Below are 23,104 nucleotides of genomic sequence, written 5' to 3' on the forward strand. Positions count from 1 at the left end.
CCTTGTGTGGTGCGAGGTTTCAGTGTCGGTATGGAGGCGTTTGATGAGCTCCTGTCAATTAATGTTCCTTGGAGTCAGGAGTTCCCTGGAGTCAGGGATTGGACTTAAGCCTCCTACTTCCAGTTATCGGTCTTAATTTTACAGTAGTTTCAAAACTTCTCCTTCTATACAGCACCACTGATAAAACATCTACGTTAAAGATGAAAAGTTTCTCTACTGTGAGGGTCACTCAGAGAGGTTCACAGCGTTACATGGAGAAGAGAAGAGGGAGGAGGGAGTTAGAGGTGACCCAAATGAGATGAGGTGGAATCAATAGTGGAGAGAGTGGGCTAGCCAGTAGTCACTTCCTTATGTGCACTCCACAACTGGACCACTCAGAGATGTTCACGGAGTTATACAGGGAAGAGAAGAAGGAGGCAGGAGACAGAGGTGGCCAGAAGGATAAAAGGGGGAAATGAAAAGGCGGGAGACAGATCCAGCCAGTAATCAGTTCCTTAAGTGTTCTCCACCGTCTGGAACACACAGAAATTCACAGAGTTGGGTAGAGTAGAGAGGGGTTAGGGAGGAGATACAGGTGACCTGGTGGAGAAAATGGAGAGTCCAAAGGGAGAGAGAGCAGTCAAGCCAGTAATCTCGTACACTAGTGAAAAATGGGTCCTGAAGATTGGGTTCTTAAAGGTACAAAATTGGTAACAAATACATAAAAACAAAAATTAGAAATTAGAGTAGAGTTTGGAATTTCAAAAATGCGATGTTAATGAAAAGGAGAAGGAAAAGAAAGAGAGAAAAAACGAACAAAGAAAAACAAACAAGGTCGTGAAAGTAATAAAGAAACTACAGGTACAAAATTGATAACTAATACCAAACAGCAAAAATTAAAAATCCAGAGTAGAGTTTGGAATTTCAAAATACAACGTTAAAAAAAAAAAAAAAAAAAAAAAAAAAGAAGAAGAAGAAAAATAAAGAGAGAAAACAAACAAACCAACAAAAACAATGTCGCAAAAATTATAAAGAAAATACAGGTACAAAATTGATATCAAATACCAAAAAGCATAAATTAAAAATCTTGAGTAGAGTTTGGAATTGCAGATATACGATGTTATATAAAAGAAGAAGAGAAAGAAACAGAGGAAAAAAAAAAAAAAGTCACAGCAATTATGAAAAAAACTATAGGTACAAAATTGATAACATATATCAAATGGCTAAAATTAAAAATCTAGAGTAGAGTTTGGAATTTCAAAAATGCAATGTTAAAGAAAAGAAGAAAAATAAAAAAAAAAAAAAAAAAAAAAAAAACCACGGTCAAAAAATTATAAAATATATATATGAAGTTTGCTGAAGAAGAAAAAAAAAAAATAGGGTCTTTTTTTTTTTTTTTTTGCAAAGTAATAGTTATAAAAGTGAAAATTAAAGGACAATAGAGGACTTAAAAAAATTTTTTTTTAATTAAAAAAAAAAAAAGAAAGAAAGAAAGATTGATCGTAAAAATAGTAAAAATATATCTAGGTCTTTCTCTGGTTTTGTTGTGAGTATTGTGGGTTCAGTTCATTTTTGGCAGTTCCTTAGTCCGACTTATATTTCTCAAGATCTATAGGCCCCTTCCTATGTAATCCGTAGTAACCACAGGGTTTTAATCTATGGCCTGTAGCTTCCAAGGCGTTTCCCTCTGTTAGAGCTTCTTCTGTTTGCTGGTCTCTTCAGTGTCTGGTTCCCGCCCTGACACAAAGGGGACGGTGGAGGACCCTATTTTTTTTTTTTTTTTTTTTTTTTTTAATTTAGGCTCACTTGTTCAGCCGCGCTGTGGGGAGGGAGGGAGGGATGCTGCAAACAGATAACACTGGCGTGCGCTCGAAGTGCCTCGGCCACACTGGGTCTGCCCCCGCTCACGGCGCGTGTAACCTCCCTGCCCACACTGCTTGGGCTCTAGGTTGTTCCGCCGGCAACAATCAGAGGCCGGCCCTGGACTGAGCTCCCAGGTCCAAGCCGCTCAGGTTCAGGCACTCGGGTAGTCCTCAGAGGCGCAGACTCGGTTGGGCCTGCGTTTTGTGTTCTTCCCAGGTCGAGCAGCTCAGGCGATGAGGTGCTTGGCGGGCGCCAATGCTGCGACTTATCGCCTCCCCGCCACTCGGTTATCTGGGTGTAAAACCGGCGCACCTTCTCAGGCAGATGTTGACCGTCCAGACCCCCAAGAAGTTTTAGTTAGCAAAGAAGCCTGCTTACAGTTTTATAGATAGTGTCTCTCTGGGGCTGCGATTGCCCCCTTCCGGCTCTGGTTGCCTGTCACCGGAGGGGGAGGTCTGCAGCTGGCTATCTCTGTTCAGTCCTTTGTTCTGTGCGCGGGCCTGGCGGTGTCTTAGGTTAGGGCTGGCTTTTCGCGTGGTAGATATCCCACAGTCTGGTTTGCTAGCCCAAATTATTTCGCTCAGATAGCGCTCAGGACTTTCGGCCCGATTCTTACTCTAAGGGACACAGCCCGCGCCGCACTTCCCTGCCCAGCCCCCGCTTGCTAATGCCGTGTGCAGGCGTCTGCGCTGCTTCTCCGCTGGGGGAGTTCCCGTAGGGCTCACAATCCGCGATTTTTAATTGTTTATTTTTTTTTTCCCCTCCCTTTTATGTTGCCCTCTGTGCTTCCAAAGCTCGGCACAGATTCGGCAGTGAGAGGGTTTCCTGGTGTTTGGAAACTTCTCTCTTTTTAAGACTCCCTTCCCGGGACGGAACTCCGTCCCTCCCTCTTTTGTCTCTTTTTTTGTCTTTTATATTTTTTCCTACCTCCTTTCGAAGAGTTGGGCTGCTTTTCTGGGTGCCTGATGTCCTCTGCCGGCATTCGGAAGTTGTTTTGTGGAATTTACTCGATGTTTAAATGCTCTTTTGATGAATTTGTGGGGGAGAAAGTGTTCTCCCCGTCCTACTCCTCCGCCATCTTAGCTCCTCCCTATTCTTTTCCAGATTTTTGTTTTTATTTGTTTATTAAACATCAGGAGTTTCAACTATGTTGTGGACATAAAGGTAAATTAGTTATTGTTACTATTTTTTTTTCCAGTTTCTTTTCTTTGGATACGGATATCAGATGACTCAGCAAGGTCAAGTTTCTCTTTCAGTAAAAACACTCTGATTTGTGCCCCTCTTAAAATGTGTGCCTGAAATAGAGCAAATTGTTTCTTCTGATCAGTATATGGTTGATTAAAACGTATTCTTTTACGTGATCAGGATAGCTTCTATCAGTGTCGTCATGATTGTGTTGAGTTTTTGGAAATATTGATTAACCAAAGCTTTGAAAAATTTTAAAACATTTGCTTCCAGTAGGCTAGACCTGCATTGCTATAATAGATTTTTTTCCCCTGCAAACTAAGTGCAAGGTTCTCGTTTTTGTTGCTAAGTCCTGTCTGACTCTTTTTGTGACCCCATGGACTATAGCCCACCTGGCTTCTCTGTCCATGGGATTTCCCAGGCAAGAATATTGGAGTGGGTTGCCATTTCCTTCTCCACGGGATCTTCCCAACTCAGAGATCAAACCCATGTCTCCTGGATTGGCAGGCAGAATCTTTACTACTGAGCTACTGGGAAAACCCTGCAGGGCTCTATGTTTGTCTTAATTTTGGCCTAACAACTTTGCTTATGAAAATTATTCAAATATAATATCTATGTTTGTAGCTAATTCTCTTATCTTTGAAATTTCTGGAAAAAATATGTCATAAACATTTGTTTTCGCTAAGTCTTGCTCTCATTTTTTAATTGAAGTATAGTTGATGTACAGTGTTGTGTTAGTTTTGGTATACTCAAAATAATTTAATTATGTATATATATATATATTTTCCATTGTGGTTTACTATAGGATATTGAATGTAATTCCTCTGCTATACACTAGGACCTGTTGTATTTCTATTTTATATACAGTAGTTTGTATCTACTAATACCAAATTTATCTGCAATTTATCCTTCCTCTATCATCTTTCCCCTTTGGTAACTGTAAATTTGTTTTCTATCTCTTCAAGTCTTTCTGTTTCATAAATTAATTCATTCATGTCATATTTTAGATTCCACATAGAAGTGGTATCATATAGTATCTGTCTTTCTCTTTCTGACTTCCTTCACTTAGTATGATAATTTCTAGGTCCATCAATGTTGCTGCAAATGGCATTATTTCATTCTTTTTTCTGGCTGAGTAGCATTATGTATATATACCACATCTTTATTGTTCATCTGTCGATGACTTGCTTCCATCTCTAGGAGTGGGATTGCTGGATCATAAGACACTCTGTTTTTAGTTTTTTAAGGAACCTCCATACTTTTTTCCATAGTGGCCACACCAATTTACATTCCCACTAATAGTGTAGGAGGGTTACCTTTTCTCCACATTCTCTCCAGCACTTGTTATTTGTAGACTTTTTGATAATGGCCATTCTGTCTGGTGTGAGGTGGTACCTCATTTGTGGTTTTGTTTGCATTTCTGTAATATTTAGTGATGTTGAGCATCTTTTCATATGCTTGTTGGACATCTGTATGTCTTCTTGGAGAAATGTCCATTGAGGTCTTCTGCCTTTTTTTTTTTTGATTGGGTTATTTTTTATTGTTATTGCTGAGTTGTATGAGCTGTTTGCATATTTTGGAAATTAAGCCCTTGTCAGTCACATAGTTTATAAATATTGTCTCTCAGTCTGTAGGATGTCCTCTCATTTTTCTTATGGTTTCCTTTGCTTTGCAAAAGCTTGTAAATTTGATTAAGTCCCATTTGCTTATTTTTCTTTTTATTTCTATTGCCTTGGGAGATTGAGCTAAGAAAACATTGGTATGATTGATATCTGAGAATGTTTTGCTTATTCTCTTCTAGTAGTTTTATAGTGCCATGTCTTATATTTAAGTCTTTAAGCCATTTTGAGTGTATGGTATTTTTTGAGTGTATGGTATTTTTGTGTATGGTATGAAGGTGTGTTTTGATTTCATTGATTTACATGCAGCTGTCCAGTGTTCCCTATACCACTTGCTAGAGAGACTGTCTTTTCTCCATTGTATATTCTTGCCTCCTTTGTCGAAGATTAATTGACTGTAGGTGTGTGGGTTTATTTCTGGGCTGTCTATTCTCTTTCATTGATCTGTATGTCTATTTTCGTGCAAATACCATGCTGTTTTGTTAACTAGCTTTTTGTATTACCTGAAGTCTGGGAGAGTTATACCTTCTGATTTGTCTTTTTCCTTAGCATAGCTTTGGCAATTGTGGGTCTTTTATAGTCATTTTGCTTATGGTTTCATATAAATTTTAGGATTATTTGTTTTAGTGTGAGAAATGTCATGGGTAATTTGACAGGAATCACATTAAGGCTGTAAATTACTTTGGATAGTATGGCCATTTTAACAATACCAATTCTTCTAATCCAAGAGCATGGTATATATTTCCATTTCTTTAAATCATCTTCAATTTACTTTGTCAATGTTTTATAGTTCTCAGAATATAAGTCATCTCCTTGGTCAGTTTTATTTCTAAGTTTTTTGAGGGGATGCAATTTTAAAAGGATTTCTTTTTTTTTACTTTCCCTTTCTGATTTGTCATTGTTAGTGTTAAAAAAAAAGGTGACTGATTTCTGTATGTTAATTTTGTATCCTGCTACCTTACTGAATATGTTTATCATTTCTAGTAGTTTTTGTTTGGAGTCCTTAGGGTTTCTTATATGTACTATCATATCATCTGCATATAATGACAGTTTTACCTTTTCTCTTACAATTTGGATACCTTTTATTTCTTTTTCTTATTTGATTACTGTGGCTGGGATTTCCAATACTTTGTTGAATAAAAGTGGCAAGAGAGGGTATTGTTGTCTTGTTCCAGATTTTAGTGGGAAAGCTTTCAGCTTTTCACCATTGAGTATTATGTTGCCTTTGAGTTTGTCATAAATAACTTTTATTATGTTATATTTCCTCTATGGGCTTCCCCAGTGGCTCAGTGGCAAAGAATTTGCCTGCTGTGCAGGAGCTACAGGAGACATGGGTTCGATCCCTGGGTCCGGAAGATCCCCTGGAGGAGGGCAAGGCAACCCGCTCGAGTATTCTTGCCTGAAGAATCCCATGGATAGAGGAGCCTGATGGACTACAGACTATAGGGTTGCAAAGAGTTGTACACAACTGAATTGACTTAGCATGCATGCACATATGTTTCCTCTATATCCACATTGATAAGAGTTTTTATCTTGAATGGGTCTTCAATTTTATCAAGTAGTTTTTCTGCATCTTTTGAAATGATCATGTAGTTTTTGTCTTTTCATTTGTTTATATAGTTATCACAATGATTGATTTGCATGTGTGGACTGTTCTTATGACCCTGGGATTTATCCAACTTGACTGTGGTGTATGATCTTTTTTATGTGTTGTTGGATTCAGTTTGCTTTTATAATTTTATTTTTTTAAAAAATCTATGTGCTTACTTATTTAAGTGATTTACTTTCTGATTGTGATTTTCTCTTCCTCTAGAGTCTTGCTGCTTTACTATTTAGAGAATAGCTTTCAATATATATATATATATATATATATATATATATATTTAAGAATAGGTTTAATATTGCTGAATTCTTTTAGTTTTTGCTTTTCAGAGAAATTCTTCATTATCCTTCTATTTTAAATTATAATCTTGCTGGTTAAAGTATCCTAGGTTGCAAGTGTTTTCCTTTTAAGGGTTTGAATATATCTTGCCACTCCCTTCTGGGCTGTTTCTGTAGAGAAATCAGCTAATAGCCTTGTAATTAACTCTTTGTTTTTCCCTTGCTGCCTTTATTATCCTGTCCTTATCTTTAACTTTTGCCATTTTAAATATGTCTTGGCATAGGTCTGTTTGGGTTCATATTCTTTGGGATCCTCTGTTCTTTGTTTCATTTGGATCATTTGTTTCCTTCTTTGGGTTTGGGAATTTTTCAGCCATAATTTCTTCAAATACATTTTTGGTCCCCTCTTTCTTTTCCTTCTGAGATCCCTATTAAGTGTAAATTGGGACACTTTATATTATCTCAAAGGCATCATCTGTTGCTTTCATTTTTTTTTTTAATTTGTCTTTCTGCTGCCTCGATTGGATAATTTCCATTATTCTATCTTCCAGATCACTTATCTTTCTTCTGTGTTATTAATTCTGCTACTTGTTGCCTTTAGTTCAGCTTTTGTCTCAGGAAATGAATTTTCTAATTTTTCTTGGCTCCTCCTTATAATTTCTAGTTCCTTTTTACAGTAATTTGTATTTCTGTTAGTAGCCATTCTTAATCCCTTCAATATTTTCATTGCATCCTTTTTGAATTTAGTGTCTATTAGACTGGAGAGATCTGTTTCATCATTTATTCTTTCAGGGGAATTCTCTTCGTCTTTTATCTGGGAGTGGTTTCTCTGTTTCTTTATTTTACTTGTATTTCTCTGACTTTGTAAGTTTAGGAGAAACAGTTGTCTACTGTCATCTTAGCAGGGTGTTTTTATGTGGAAGTGTCCCTGTGTGAGTCTAATATTTTTGTTGTGAGGGATGTTTAGTATGGATACCTGCTATGTCTTTCTTAAAAGTGTGCTTTCTTTTCATAATAGTGGGTGTAACTGGTTTTGTGGTGGTCAGAGCCTGTGCTGGACATTGAGGGTCCTTCTCTTTGCTCTGTGGTTGTCACATTGCTGTTGGGGTCAGGGCCTGCTCCCCAGGTTTGGAGTAGACACTCTCAGATCTGTTTCTAAACTGCAGTGTGAGATGGGTGGGGCTCAAGTGCTTCCGCTGGGAGAGGAGCCACTGAGTACTCCACAGGAGCTGTCCATCAGGAACTGCACTCTGGTATCACCTGTCACCTGTTGTGTGGGCTCACAAAGTACAATGCTTTTGACACTGCCCTCAACTCCTCCTCAGCTGTGGGAATTCAGACAATTGGCCCAGGTATCCCTTGGGCACTGTGCTTACAAAATCTCTAGTGCAAATCTGGTTGCACAAAATGGCTGAGGTCAGGATTTGGAACATCCATTAGTCATGTTCCTGGGTCTGCCATGGGAGCCACTTTGTCAGCCCAGACCCTTTCCCCCCTTCTGTGTGCTCCTATAGCAAAGGCGGCAGACACTATTGCTGGACCTGCCCCAGCAACAGGAGCACCTGTAAAACACTCCCACAGGCACTGAGTTTACAAAGCTGTAGCTGCTGGAACGCTCAGATTTCAGCCCTGCTTCCAATGTGTAGTCCCTGGGGAGTGGCTCAGATTTCAGCCTTGCCTTTGAATGTGGGCAAAGAGGTGGAGCCCTGCCTCTGTGAGCATGCTGTGCAAGAGGCTGCTGTGGCAGGGGCCCCATCCCTCCTTTCGTTAACAGTGGAGTTTTAATGTCAGAATCTGGCTCCTTCCTGCACACATCCCGGTTATGGCTTGGACCTCACTCCAACCCCTTCAGGTTGTCTCCGCATAGCCAACCTCAGTCCTTTGTCTAGGTCTGTTGTCTGAAGCCTGAATTTCAGCACTCAGCTATGCCAGGCACACCAGTAGACTTGTGTCTGGGGAGTGTAAGAAGGTGCCCAGGACCCTCTGTGCTGGTCTCTCTGTTCTGACTGCTAAGAGCTGGCTGCTCTGCTCTCCTCTGAGCCTCTGAAGCTCTTTTTCTGTCCTAGCTGATCTCCATGCTGATGAAAAGTTTTCCTGGTTTGAGGGAACTTTTTCACAGCTCCCTCCCAGGGTGCAGGTCCCATCCTGATTTCCATTTTTTCTTTTATCCTCCTGGTTATGTGGTGATTTTTTTCTTGCAATTTTGGTATTATGAGATCTCTACCAGCATTCAGCAGGTATTCTGTGAAAATTGTCCCACATGTAGATGTATTTTTCATGTATTTGTGGGAGGAGATAAACTCCACATCCTTCTCTTCTGCCATCTTTTCTGGCTCTTATTTTCTCTTGAATAAAATCTCTGAACCTCTTTGACTAATCAGTTATTCCTGGGAGATGTGAGAATTTAATGTTGCCAAATTTGAAAGTTGCTGGTTCTTGATTTTTATAATCTTTTCTCTTATATTCACTTATTATCATTGATCCATTTATAGGGGAAATGTACTCTCAAGAATGGGATACAAGAAGTATGGGACTATATCATCTAATTATTCAGCAAGCCTGTACTCTCAAGAATGGGATACAAGAAGTATGGAACTATATCATCTAATTACTCAGCAAGCCTGTGGATATCCCTCATTCTCATGTAACTCTCCATCTCCACTGTTTTTGCGTTAGTTCAGATCAGCATCATTTCAAATGTAGTTTGTTGTGTAGCCTCCTACCTGCACTTTCTGTGCAATCTCATTCCTTTCTAATCCATTGTCCACACTACTGCCAGAGGTGTCTTTCTGTTATACAAAGCACATCCTGTAGTTTCACTGCTTAAGATCCATTAATACTTTCAATTGTTTATGGGATAAGGTACCCATTTCTTAATAAACATATAGGCTTCTTCCTAGTCTGATTTCTGTGTAACTCTCCATGTTGTTCTTTTAAAATCTACAGACCTTTTATTTCAGAATAAGCTGTCCTTTCCAGAATTGGAGCTTCATAACTTGGCTGCCTAATAGACACCTACTTGAGACTCAGTTCAAGTATCACTTGTTACCTTTTCTCTAGAAAACTTTCTGGATTCTTTCCCAACACAGTGGATTTATAAACCTCTTTCTTTAAGTTTCTATTCTACAATGTTGTGTTTGTCTACAATGTTGTGTTAGAGAATGTAAAATGCTTTTTTTATTTTCCTAATTCCCCTTATACTCCTTGGAGGATATCCTATGTCTTATTAATTTCTAGATCTCCAGCATCTAGCACAGTATCAGGCACAGAGTGGACACCCAGTGATTGCTGAAGGTAAATTGAAAACCACCAGGAAGCTTTTCTAGGCCATGGTTTGGAGAATACTGAGCTGGTATTCTTTGAATATTGAATGTGGCAGAAATAGATTAGGAACACCAGCCAGATGTTGTTTTTAAGGGTTCTGTTTTTAGCATGTAAATTAAAATTTCATTTTGAAGTACAAGTCTAATTTGGGAACCAGAATACAGTTGTAGAGCTTGACAAGATTACATATGTAAATTCTCCAAAGGCTGATCTATCATCATGCTTTCCAAAAACAGTGCAGTTTGTGTGGAGTGAGAATGGTCTCCAAGTCTGCATCCCAGACTCCTTGCTCCTTCAGCCCGCCATCTACCTCATTCAGGTTACCATCACTTAACCTTCTATGCTCAAAGTAGCACCACAGAGACAGCTCTCTCCTTTATCTCTGTGAAAATGCTCTAAGCTCTGAGCCCTGAGGCTAGGCTGTATCCTGCCCTGCGTCATATCCTTCAGGGGCAGGGTTTTACTGTTCTAGGATAAAATCTAACTTTCTTAGGTGCTGAAGGCCTTCCATGATCTATTTCCTGTCTCCCTTTCCAGACTCTCATCTTGTTCCTCTATACAGTATCTTCTTGTAACTTCTTTATTTCGCTAATTTTTACATATATTTTTAAGGTTGTTCAGGAAGCCTTCTGTGAGAAAAGTTTAGATGTTACTTCTTTAATGCTCTTGTGGGATACCTTGAGGTTACCTCACATTTCTAATATTTATTACATTATACTATTATGGTTTACTCATTTGCCTTCTCCCACTAATATCCTTGATGGACAGGAAGTTTTAAGATTTTTAATGTTACTAAAACATATCATAGTAGGTGCACAGGAGTAAAAAAAAATTATTTGTTAAATAAATTAATAATTCTATATCAGTAGGCTAGGAATCAATGAAAAATGGCTCACATGTGCTATAGAATAGAATACATTTTTGAAAATTCTTTTTCAATTGAATTTTCAATTTGATAACTATTAAAATTGCTCTATGTCAGACATTTTTTGTTTTACAGTGAATGCAGCTATCTCTATTAATTGCAATCAAAAAGTATATAGTAATCTGCATTATGACTAACAGATAAGTGGAAAGTTAGTGTTTAAGTAACTGGTTGGGGCTTCCCTTGTGGCTTAGCTGGTAAAGAATCTGCCTGCAGTGCAGGAGACCTGGGTTTGATCCCTGGGTTGGGAAGATCTCCTGGAGAAGGGAAAGGCTACCCACTCCAGTGTTCTGGCCTGGAGAATTCCAAGTCCATGCGGTCACAAAGAGTCAGACATGACTGAGTGACTTTCACACTTCACTTTGGGAAGTGGATGTTAAGGCATATGCAGTTAGCTGTAATACAAAATAGAAAAGGTATCAGTAGAATCCTGGTAAGAGCAGGGGAGGGAGATCATTTACTGCAAAATGTTGGGGAATTGGATGCAAACAGGGAGATCATTTACTGCAAAATGTTGGGGAATTGGATGCAAACTACTATTTCAGAGAAAATGGGCCAGCCATTTCTTTTGAAAGGCTGTAGAATGAAAAGAGAAAAGACCATAGCTTGCTGAATTGGGCCTCATCCGTGGTCATACACTTAAAAAGTGACCAAGCAACGATTCAGCCTTTAAGTTCATATTTTTCCAAATCCCATGGTGCCTAACTATGCTGTCTGTACTGATTATTTTTCTTTCTTACAGAAATAGAACATTTGTTTTTCATTATATATCTTATTACCTTCAGGATAGTCCTTAACTAGATAGTCAGTTTTTTGAGAGTGTTGTTATTAGTATTTCCTTAATCTTTTATTGAGTGATGGACTGATTTACAGCTTATTTTTCTTATATATTCTTCTTAGTTCTTGGCACAAGATAGAGTGGGTACAAAAATAGTTCTTCAATACATGAATAGTATTTAAAATACCCTATGATTGAATTTTTTTTTTCAAAGTAGCTCAGTTGTGTCTGGCTCTCTGTGACCCCAGGGACCATACAGTCCGTGGAATTCTCCAGGCCAGAATACTGGAGTGGGTAGCGTTTCTCTTCTCCAGGGGATCTTCCCAACCAGGGATCAAACCCAGGCCTCCAGCATTGCAGGCAGATTCTTTACCATCTGAGCCACCAGGGAAGCCCCTATGATTGATTGTAGCTTAACAAATCTAGACATCATATTTGTATTGTAGATACTAATACATATGTCTAGAAAGGATTAGGATATGTGTATTTAGGAAAATTTTTTTTTTACATTTTTGTTTTTTGAGTCCTTGAAGTATCTCTTGTAAGTATATTTTCAATGAGAACAAACATGGTATATTTTGTAAAATGCTGGGAAGTGATAGCTTATGGTTGATTGATGATCTTGAAGAAGATTTAGTTTTGGGATCAGGGACCAGGCTTGATCACTCAGAGCTTTTGTGTGGCATAAGTTTTATTATAGTGAAAAAGGACAAAGAAAGCTTCTGACATAGACCTCAGAAGGGAGATGGAGAGTGCCGTCACTAGTCTTAGCAAGGGAGCTATATACTTTTTCAATTGGCTATTAACAATAAATCACAAGAACATCTCAAGGTTGTAAAGGTCTTACCAGATTCTCTCCCACAACATACACCTGAAGATGCCAGGATTAGTCAGAAGGTCCTTAAGAAGGAGAAACATATCCTCAAGCAGGATACATTGTTGTTATGTAATCATTGGTATGGAGTTTAAGGAAGAACATACCCTTGAGCCAGATGAATTGTTTTGTTGTGTAATCTTTAGCTCTGGGCTTAAAGAAAAAACATTTTATGTGACTAAGATGCAGGAATGTAGAAAAAAAAATGTTTGTCTTTTTCTCCTCCTTGAGAACCCCAGACCCCTTTCTCCTCCTTCTTGTCCTCCTCAACCCCAGACTTCTTATCAACCTACCTAAAAATTAACTTTCTCAAAACAAGTTATGTAATGGGTACTAGTTCACTGAGATAAAAGTCCCCAAATGAATAGGTTCTCTTTCCTAAAATGCTCTCAGGTAGGAATTTTCGATTTATTTTCTTGGTCCAGGATTTGTGGGTTAGGCCTCATCTTCAGTGTAATTTTCTCTCAAAATTATGAAGCCTTGGAAATGTTGCTTTATAATGGAACTTTTGACAGATCCCTTTAACTGCATATCACTTATACATAGAGGTAATTTGTTACCTCTTCCAAGGTGTTTGTACCTGAGAGGTGGAATTCATGTTCTATATAAAGGTCAGTTTTAATTAATATGCTGTTTTCCTCATTTTTGACCAATATGAATTGCTTGTAACTTTTGTGTAAAGTAGTTTTCCATGTAGAAATAAAACAAATTGAGACTTTGTTATATCCATCATCAGTACAACCCACTTAAATGTCAAAAATTCTATGTAGCCCAAAAGTTTATTTCTAGTACCTTGGCAGGCCTATTTATTAGAATAAAATAAGATGTAATTATAATATCATTTCATCAGGTACCTCTATAGATATATCTTTTTCCTTCCACAAAATGTGCTCATATTTTTTATTGCTAAATATTTGTTATCAGTGTAGTATTTTTAAAAGCATGTAAATAATAATATTAATAGGATTAGATGTTTCATTAAAGATAAACCACAACTTATTTTATTTTCTCTTTGTCTCTAACTTCCTTAAATTGAAAAACTTCATTGTATTATTCTGTCTCTATGTTTGGACACAAATATTCTACACACTATAATAAGAGTGTTTTATACTCTATAATTTAACTGGATGCTACAACATTCAGTGTTTACTTCAAAGAGTAGGTTTTTGGTAAGACATTCTTTCTGAATTTCTATTTAAATTATGCCTTTCCTTTTCTGAATCCTCCATTATACTTTACAGAGTTGACTCTTCTATTCTTTAGTTAAATACATTTCTTTCAAGATACAGGTGTCTTATTAATAATGAGGATAATAATGATAATGAGGATAATAATAATTATAACTGCTTATTGAGTAAATGCTATGTTCTATGTGATTTACATATTTTTTCTGTACCCTTCAGAACAACATAACCAAACTCTAAGTGAAAGACTTAGAGAGGTTATATTAAATTACTGCATATATATCTGAGTTAGATGGATTCACTCTTAGCTCTATGTGATTTTGAGATCCAAACTCTTACTATTAATTCATACTTCTGTCACTAAATATAGGGATATTTTAAAATAAGGTCAAGAAATTAGAAGTTATTCAATAAGAACAGTTATTTCATTAATCCATGCTACTTTGGATTATTTTATACTACCGTAAATGCCATTCTTTGTTAATGGTTTAATATACATGTATAATTGAGATATAATTTCTCTGAGAATAATAACTTTGCATTTCTCACATTGTGCATTTAGATGATCAAGCATTATGTTGTATTAACATCACAGACTGTAGTATCCCCCTACCCTGGTCTTCCTTTCTGTCTTTATGTCAGTATATGCATATTCTAAGGTGTTTCCCTTTCTTTAACTATTTGATTTCATTATTTTATAACTTTTTATCTTGGTAAAATGTAGATGTAAAGATTCTGTCTGTTGTTTTGATGAATTTAAAATATATGGCATACCCTCTATGTTGTCAATAGACAAACAAAAACCAATATTCAAATAAATTTCAGCTCTTAAAACTCTTCTTTATTTCAGTAAATTAGTGAGTATTTATAGATTACTGACATTGCGCCAAGCATTGTGTCATATCTAGGATGGAGAGAGAAAGTGGTGATAAAAATAGAAGACATTAGATTCTTCTAATGAGACACCGTACTCACTCAGAGTAAAAAGAAACAAAAAATAAACATACAATAAATCAGTAATAAAAAGGTAAATATGTTTTAAGGAATAAACAAGATGTTGTGGCAATGTAGAGGAACACTGACTGTCAGTGCTTGGGAAATCAGATAAGACTTCCCAGAATAGATAACATTTCATGTAGGTCTACAGGATGAGTAGGAAATTTCCACAAGGAAAAACAGGGATGTGGAAAACATAATGAAGTGAGTGATAATGCTGTTGGTGATGTGATTTTCTAAAATGATGATACTTCTGGATAAAATTATAAACAAATCAATTATAATCTTTCCTTGATTTACATGTTAGTTGCATCTTTGGAAAAATCAGTGTTTATTAAAGCCATGCAAAATACTTTCCACATGTGAAACAGATTCAAAGCTCACATAATTATAAGATTTTGCATGCATGAATATCTGTGTACATAAGGGAGTCAAATCCCTTATGATTATACAGTGAAAATGGCAAATAGATTCAAAGGATTAGATCTGATAGACAGAGTTCCTGAAGAACTATGGACAGAGGTTCATAACATTGTACAGGAGGAGGTGATCGAACCATCTCCAAGAAAAAGAAATGCAAAAAAGCAAAATGGTTGTCTGAGGAGGCCTTACAGATAGCTGAGAAAAGAAGAGAAGCGAAAGGCAAAGGAGAAAAGGAAAGATATACCTATCTGAATGCAGAGTTCCAAAGAATAGCAAGGAGAGATAAGAAAGCCTTCCTCAGTGATCAATGCAAAGAAATAGAGGAAAACAATAGAATGGGAAAGACTAGAGGTCTCTTCAAGAAAATTAGAGATACCAAGGGAACATTTCATGCAAAGATGGATATGATAAAGGACAGAAACAGCAAGGACATAATAGAAGCAGAAAATATTAAGAGGTGGCAAGAATACACAGAAGAACTATACAGAAAAGATCTTAACGACCCAAATAACCACAATGGTGTGATCACTCACCTAGAGCCAGATATCCTGGAATGTGAAGTCAAGTGGGCCTTGTGAAGCATCACTATGATCAAAGCTATTGGAAGTGATGAAATTCCAGTTGAACTATTTCAAATTCTAAAAGATGATGCTTTGAAAATGCTGCACTCACTATGCCAGCAAATTTGGAAAACTCAGCAGTGGGCACGGGACTGGAAAGGTCAGTTTTCATTCCAATCCCAAATAAAGTCAATGCCAAAGAATGTTCAAACTACTGCCCAACTGCACTCATCTCACACACTAGCAAAGTAATGCTTAAAATTCTCCAAGCTAGGCTTCAACAGTATATGAACTGAGAACTTCCAGTTGTTCAAGCTGGATTTAGAAAAGGCAGAGGAACCAGAGATCAAATTGCCAATATCCGTTATAGCAAACAAAAAGCAAGAGAATTCCAGAAAAACATCTACTTCTGCTTTACTGACTATGCCAAAGCCTTTGACTGTGTGGATCACAACAAAGTGTGGAAAGAGATGGGAATAGCAGACCATCTTACCTGCCTCCTGAGAAACCTGTATGCAGGTCAAGAAAGCAACAGTTAGACTGGACATGGAACAACAGACTGATTCCAAATTGGGAAAGCAGTACATCATGGCTGTATATTCTCATCCTGCTCATTTAACTTCTATGCAGAGTACATCATGCAAAATGCTGGGCTGGATGAAGCACAAGCTGGAATCAAGATTGCTGGGAGAAATATCAATAACCTCAGATATGCAGATGACACTACTGTTATGGTAGAAACTGAAGGGGAACTAAAGAGCCTCTTGAGGAAGGTGCCTGAGAAGAGTGAAAATGCTGCCTTAAAAGTCAACATTCAAAAAACGAAGATCATGGCATCTGGTCCCATCACTTCATGGCAAATCGATGGGGAAACAATGGAATTAGTGACCAACTTTATTTTCTTGGGCTCCAAAATCACTGCAGATGTTGACTGCAGCCATGAAATTAAAAGACACTTGGTCCTTGAAACAAAAACTATGGCAAACCTAGACAGCATGTTAAAAAGCAGAGACATTACTTTGATGACAAAGATCTGTATAGTCTAAGCTATGGTTTTTCCAGTAGTCATGTATGGATGTGGAGAAGACTGGCACCCCACTCCAGTACTCTTGCCTGGAAAATCCCATGGACAGGGGAGCCTGGTGGGCTGCCGTGTATGGGGTCGCACAGAGTCGGACATGACTGAAGCAACTTAGCAGCAGCAACAGCATGTATGGATGTGAGAGTTGGACCATAAAGAAGGCTGGGCATTGAATAATTGATGCTTTTGAACTGTGGTGTTGGAGAAGACTCTTGGGAGTCCCTTGGACTGCACTGAGATCAAACCAGTCAATCCTAAAGGAAATCAGTTCTGAATATTCCTTGGAAGGACTGACACTGAAGCTGTAGCCCCAATCCTTTGGCCACCTGATGCAAAGAACCTACTTATTGGAAAAGACTCTGATGCTGGGAAAGATTGAAGGCAGGAGGAGAAGGGGATGACAGAGGATGAGATGGTTGGATGGCATCATCGACTCAATGGACATGCGTTTGAGCAAGCTCTGGGATATGGCGAAGGACAGGGAAGCCTGGCTGCATTCCATGGGGTCACAAAGAGTTGGATACGACTGAGTGATTGAACAAGAACAAATCTGTGTGCATGAATATGTGAGTATATCTGACACTTGGAAGTCATACTGGACTTTTCTCTACTTTGTACTACATGTAGCATTCCTCGTCTCTACTACTCAAGTGCCATCAGTGCTCTTTCATCCTTATGAAAACAAGCAAAAATGCCTTAACAAATTTCTAAAATGCCCCCTAGGTATACTGCTCACAACGATAACCACCTCAAATGAATAATTAAAATAAGAATAATAAAATATATATTTAAAAATAAAATGACATTCTCTTTTTAGAGAAGGCGATAATCATTTACATAAACTATTTCTTTATCTTTCATATAAGAGTTTTGATAGATACCATTTGATGTTGATAAACTAAAATAATATAAAAATAAAGATATTGTGTAGAATAATATCTGAGAAACTAAAAACTGAAGTGGTTAAGAACATTTTAATCTAGGGACTGAGAATTGGGTTTGAGAGATATTAGTCATAGGATAATTTTACTTTACATATTTGTATAACATCTATATATAAATGTGTATTTGTATAATATGTGATGTGAAAATAAATTCTTGCTCTTTTACTTTTTAACATTTAAAAATAATTGTTTTGAGATAAGTTTATCCATAACAAAAATGTACCTGTTTTACCTATGCAATTTAGTGAGTTTGGAAAATATATAATATAAACCCACCACCATCACATACATATGAAGTTCATTTTTTTTCCTGAAAAGTTAAGTTCTTCAAGCACTATTTGTTTTACAAGTTGCTTTTTCTATATTAAATCATCCTTGCACCTTTGTTCAAACTTAATTGACCAAATGTATATGGATGTATTTCTTCACTCTATAATCTGATCCACTTATTTATATGACTTTCCTGTAAGTCTTATTATCATATAAGTTCTTCAACTCTTATTTTTCATAATTGTATTCAGTATTTCAGGTCCTTTGAGTTTCCATATAAACTTTAGAGTCAGTTTGTTGATTTCTTGGGATAAGTCCTGCTGAGATTTTGATTGGTATTGCATTTAATCTAGAGATCAGTTTTTGGAAAGTTGTCACTTTAATAATAATGAGTTCTCTAATCCATGAACATGATATATCTTGATATTTAATTGGGTCTTCCTTAATATGTATCAGCAATTTTTATTTTTTTATTTTTCAATATACAGTTCTTATATATAATTTGTTAAATTTAAGCCTTGTTATTTTGTGTTTTTGATGGTATTGTAAGTGGTATGGTGTTTAAAATTTCATTTTCCAGTTGTTCATGGCTAGTACCTTTCTGGAATCTCTACTTAATCTCCTAAATTTTCAACATGGATTCTTCACTGTGGATGGTTGCATGTTGAATGTTTCCCAGCACTGTGCACCTTGGAAATTACAACTTCCTGGTCATTCTTTGACTGGTCTCATGGAATTTTATTCTATATGGCTTAGCATTCAGACAGTCTTAAACAGATTGCTATACATTTTAGATGCTCTGACTCTCATAGCAGTCTCCTCTTCAATAGTCTGACCTTCAGACTTTCCTCATCCCTCTCCAAACTCTTACTTCTGTCTTTTCAACACACTAAATCACCCTGTTGTACTTGGGAACCCTCTTCTCCCTGTACAATAGATCAGAAAGTATCACTAATCTAAAAGCTAGTATTATCGTTAGGCTCACCTAATTCCCCCCCCTTTTTCAGGTGTCTCAGTTTGGTGCTGCTTATCATTTAACTCTGAGAAGAGTTGTTTTGTATGTATTTGTCCAATTTTCGAGTTGTTTGTGATGGAATTATGGATCTATTCTTAGTTACTGTCTCATGGCTAGCAGTTGTCATATTAGTAAGTGCTTTCCTCTCTATCTCTGTAAGTACCTTAAGGGATTTCCAGGAAGAGTTTTCAAGTCACTGTGGTACACATCCACCCCTAACCACACATGCTGCATATTTACCACTCTGGCAAATGAAAGCAATGTATGTATAACTCTGCTGAGATAGTCAGGGGTCAAAGAAGATTTCAGAGTTTTGACTGTATTATACATTTGATTGTACAATCTGATTGACTAAATTGTGGTCAACTCCTCTTCTTATCTGCAGTCCCTGACAACCACTGATTTTTGTTTTTCTAACATTTAATATTTTAATCATTTAACTGTACAATTCAGTGGCATTAAGTACACAGACTCTATTGTGTAACCACCACCACTAACCTTTTCTAGAACCTTTTCATCATCTCAAACAGAAACTCTCTCTAACTATTAAATAATAACTCCCATTCCTTCCTGTGTCCAGCTGCTGGTAACCTCTATTTTACTTTCTTTCTCTATGAATTTGCCTATTCTAGGTATATAAGTGGGAATCATACAGTATTTGTCCTTGTCTGGTTTATATCATTTTACATAATGTTTTCAAGGTTCATACATGTTGTATCTTAGAATTTCATTCCTTTCCATGGCTGAATAATATTTCATTTTATATATATCTATATACCATTGTTGTTCAGTTGCTAAGTTGTCTGACTCTTTGCAACCCCATGGACTGCAGCATGCCAGGTTTCCTTGTCCTTCACTATCTCCTGGAGTTTGCTTAAGCTCATGTCCTTTGAGTTCTGCCACCCAATCATCTCATCCTTTGTTGACCTCTTCTCTTCCTGCCCTCATTCTTTCCCAACATCAGGGTCTTTTCCAATGAGTCAGCTTTTTGCATCAGGTGGCCAAAATAGTGGAGCTTCAGCTTCAGTACCAGTCCTTCAAGTGAATATTCAGGGTTGATTTCCTTTAGGATTGACTGGTTTGATCTCCTTGCTGCCCAAGGAACTCTCAAGTGTCTTCTCCAGCTCCACAATTCAAAAGCCTCAATTCTTCAGTGCTCAGCCTTTTTTATGGTTCAACTCTCACGTCTGTACATGACTACTGGAAAACCCATAGCTTAGACTATACAGGCCTTTTTTGGTGAAGTGATGTCTCTCCTTTATAATATGCTGCCTAGGTTTGTCATAGCTTTTCTTGCAAGGAACCAGCACCTTTTAATTTCATGGCTGCAGTCACCATCACAGTGATTTTAGAGCCCAGAAAATAAAATCTGCCACTGTTTCAACTTTTTTTCCATCTATTTGCCATGAAGTGTTGGGACAGGATTCCATAATCTTAGTTTTTTTAATGTTGAGTTTTAAACCAGGCTTTTCACTCTTTTCTTTCACCCTCATCAAGAGACTATTTAGTTCCTCTTCATTTTCTGGCATTAGGGTGGTATCATCTACTTATCTGAGGTTGTTGATATTTCTCTCGGCAATCTTGATTCCAGCTGGTGATTCGTCCAGCCCAGCATTTCACATGATGTACTCTGCATATAAGTCAATAAGCAGGGTGACAGTGTATAGCCTTGATGTACTCTTTTCCCAGTTTTGAACCAATCCGTTGTTCCATGTCCAGTTCTAACTGTTGGTTCTTGATCTGAAACAGGTTTCTCAAGAGTCAGATAAAGTGGTCTGGTATTCCCATCTCTTTAAGAATTTCCCACAGTTTGTTGTGATCCACACAGTCAATGGCTTTAGGTTGTCAATGAAGCAGAAGTAAATGCTTTTTTCTTTGGAGGTGGGCTATTCCCTGGCTTTTTTAATGATCCAGCAGATGTTGGTAATTTGATCTCTAGTTTCTCTGTCTTTTCTAAATCCAGCTTGTACATCTGAAAGTCCTCATTGCATGTACAGCTGAAGCCTAACTTGAAGGATTTTGAGCATATTGTTGATAGCATGTGAAATGAGTACAACTGTACAGTAGTTTGAACATTTTTTGACATTGTATTTATTTGGGACTGGAATGAAAATGGACCTTTCTCAGTCCTGGGACCACTGGTGAGTTTTCCAAATTTGCTGGCGTATTGAATGCAGCACTTTAACAGCATCATCTTTTAGGATTTGAAGTAGCTCAGCTGGATTTCCATCACCTCTACTAGCTTTATTCTTAGTAATGCTTCCTAAGGCCCGCTTGACTTCACAGACCAGGATGTCTGGCTCTCGGTGAGTGACTTCTGTCTTAGTCAGGCGTTAAGCTCGGTTTAGTTTCATTCTCCACTTTTAATTCTACCGTGAATCTTTGATATGCTTTGTGAATGATTTTTACTCCTCCTCCAAGGTTTGAGCCCTTCAATAATGTTGATATATTGTCTTAGTCCCAGGACGGTTTGCTGCTCTTCCCTTAAATGTAGAGAATTTTTTTCATTTTAATACTTCTCCTCTTAAAATAAGTCTCACTTGCGCATGGGGGTTACAAAGTTTGTTGTTCTTCCCTAGTGACTTAGGCCTCCTGGCGTGCTACGATTTATGGGGTCTCAAAGAGTCGGACACGACTGAGTGACTGATCTCATCTGATCTGAGTGACTTAGGGCCTTTTTTCTATAGGGAAAATGATATTTGTTGGGCCATTCTCCCTTTGCAGGTCTGAATCACAAAGAAAGGCATTTTCTAGTCTTCTGCCTTGCTTCTAATCTTTCTCCTAAACGCTTGATGAAGGCTTGTGTAGGAGAGTCTCCCAGTGCTGTGAACTTCCTTTTGTGTCTGTGACTCCCAGGGGTTCTACTCTCTCTTGTTCCCCAAACTTACCTTAAATGATTTTTTAAAAATTAACTTCTTTTTAGTCATTTGTATGGGGCCCACCATTTCTTTCTCCTGTGCTCCAATACAGAGGAGTCAGTGCTTGCTTCTCATCCCTTTTTGGTAGAGCCTGACTTTTCTTGGATATTAGAATTTCAGTTACCCTACAACTCAGTTTTCTCATAGATTTTTTAAAAAAATATAAATTTATTTATTTTAATTGGAGGCTAATTACTTTACAGTATTGTATTGATTTTGCCATACATCAACATGAATCCTCCACGGGTACACACGTGTTCCCCATCCTGAACCCCCCTCCCACCTCCATCCCTGTACCACCCCTCTGGTCTTTATAAGTTATTTTTTGTTCTTTACTGGGATTTTTATGCTAAGATGGAAAAGATGATCTTTCCAGCTTTCTACATTCTAAATGGAAGTGAAACTTCTAAAACAAAAAAATTTAAGTTCCTGTTAGGAAATATAGCTTTTATACTAAGTCAGTGTTTCTCAAATTATTTCTGGTATTGGTATATTAGGTATTTATAATACTAGTTATAGAACTGTTGCTTTACTCACAATAAAATAGCTATTTGTAACAAGTTAAATGTTACCATTTATTTACATAATTGATGAAATTTAATGAACGTCTTTTGTATTTCATTGGTTATACGAGATATTTTTCATACCTAATTCTCATAACACAGTTTTGAAATATGGACTTTACCATTCCTTTTTATGGATGAGAGAAACTGAGGCTTAAAATGATTAAGCTGATTGCCTTGTGTCACGGAGAATTAATATGTAGTAGAGATGAGATTTGAGTCCATATCTTTCTGATTTAAAAATCTGTTCTCTTTCTACTTCATCACAATATATTGTTAATTTCTTTAGTGCCTGGATAAGCACTGAATTACAGGGGGAATGTAATGATAAAATTTTTGCTGGACTTGTGTTACTAAATGCATTTTGATTTCTGCTTAACAAGAGCCAATTTTTTGAACAATAGGCAGTGATATGGGAAATGATGATGCCATCGGAGGGAATGTGAGCAAATATGTGGTGCTTCCAACTGGATACTGTGGACAGCCCAAGAAAGGACATCTTATCTTTGATGCTTGCTTTGAAAGTGGTGAGTGTATCAAAGACCTTTTGTTTTGAGATTGTCTAGTGAGGTATTTTTTTAGAATCTTACTCCATATGACCATTTAGTGTGATTCAACCCTTTTAATTTTTTTTACCATAGTGAAATAAGTTGTGAGTGAAAAATCAAATTTGAATGAATTAACTTGGAAATACTTAAATTGAAACACAATAAATGTTTTTG

General features: G+C 37.2%; 1 protein-coding gene across 1 annotated transcript in view; it reads left to right on the forward strand.

Moving 5' to 3' along the window:
* AGBL4 (AGBL carboxypeptidase 4) overlaps positions 1 to 23,104 on the forward strand; it is a 1,467,749-nt gene that overhangs the window by 85,862 nt on the left and 1,358,783 nt on the right. The window contains exon 2 of the mRNA XM_044945032.2: positions 22,787 to 22,909. Within this exon, the coding sequence (XP_044800967.1) occupies positions 22,787 to 22,909 (123 nt within the window). The remainder of the gene's footprint in view (positions 1 to 22,786; positions 22,910 to 23,104) is intronic.

Source organism: Bubalus bubalis, chromosome 6 (assembly GCF_019923935.1).
Source record: "Bubalus bubalis isolate 160015118507 breed Murrah chromosome 6, NDDB_SH_1, whole genome shotgun sequence".
Classification (NCBI taxonomy): domain Eukaryota; kingdom Metazoa; phylum Chordata; class Mammalia; order Artiodactyla; family Bovidae; genus Bubalus; species Bubalus bubalis.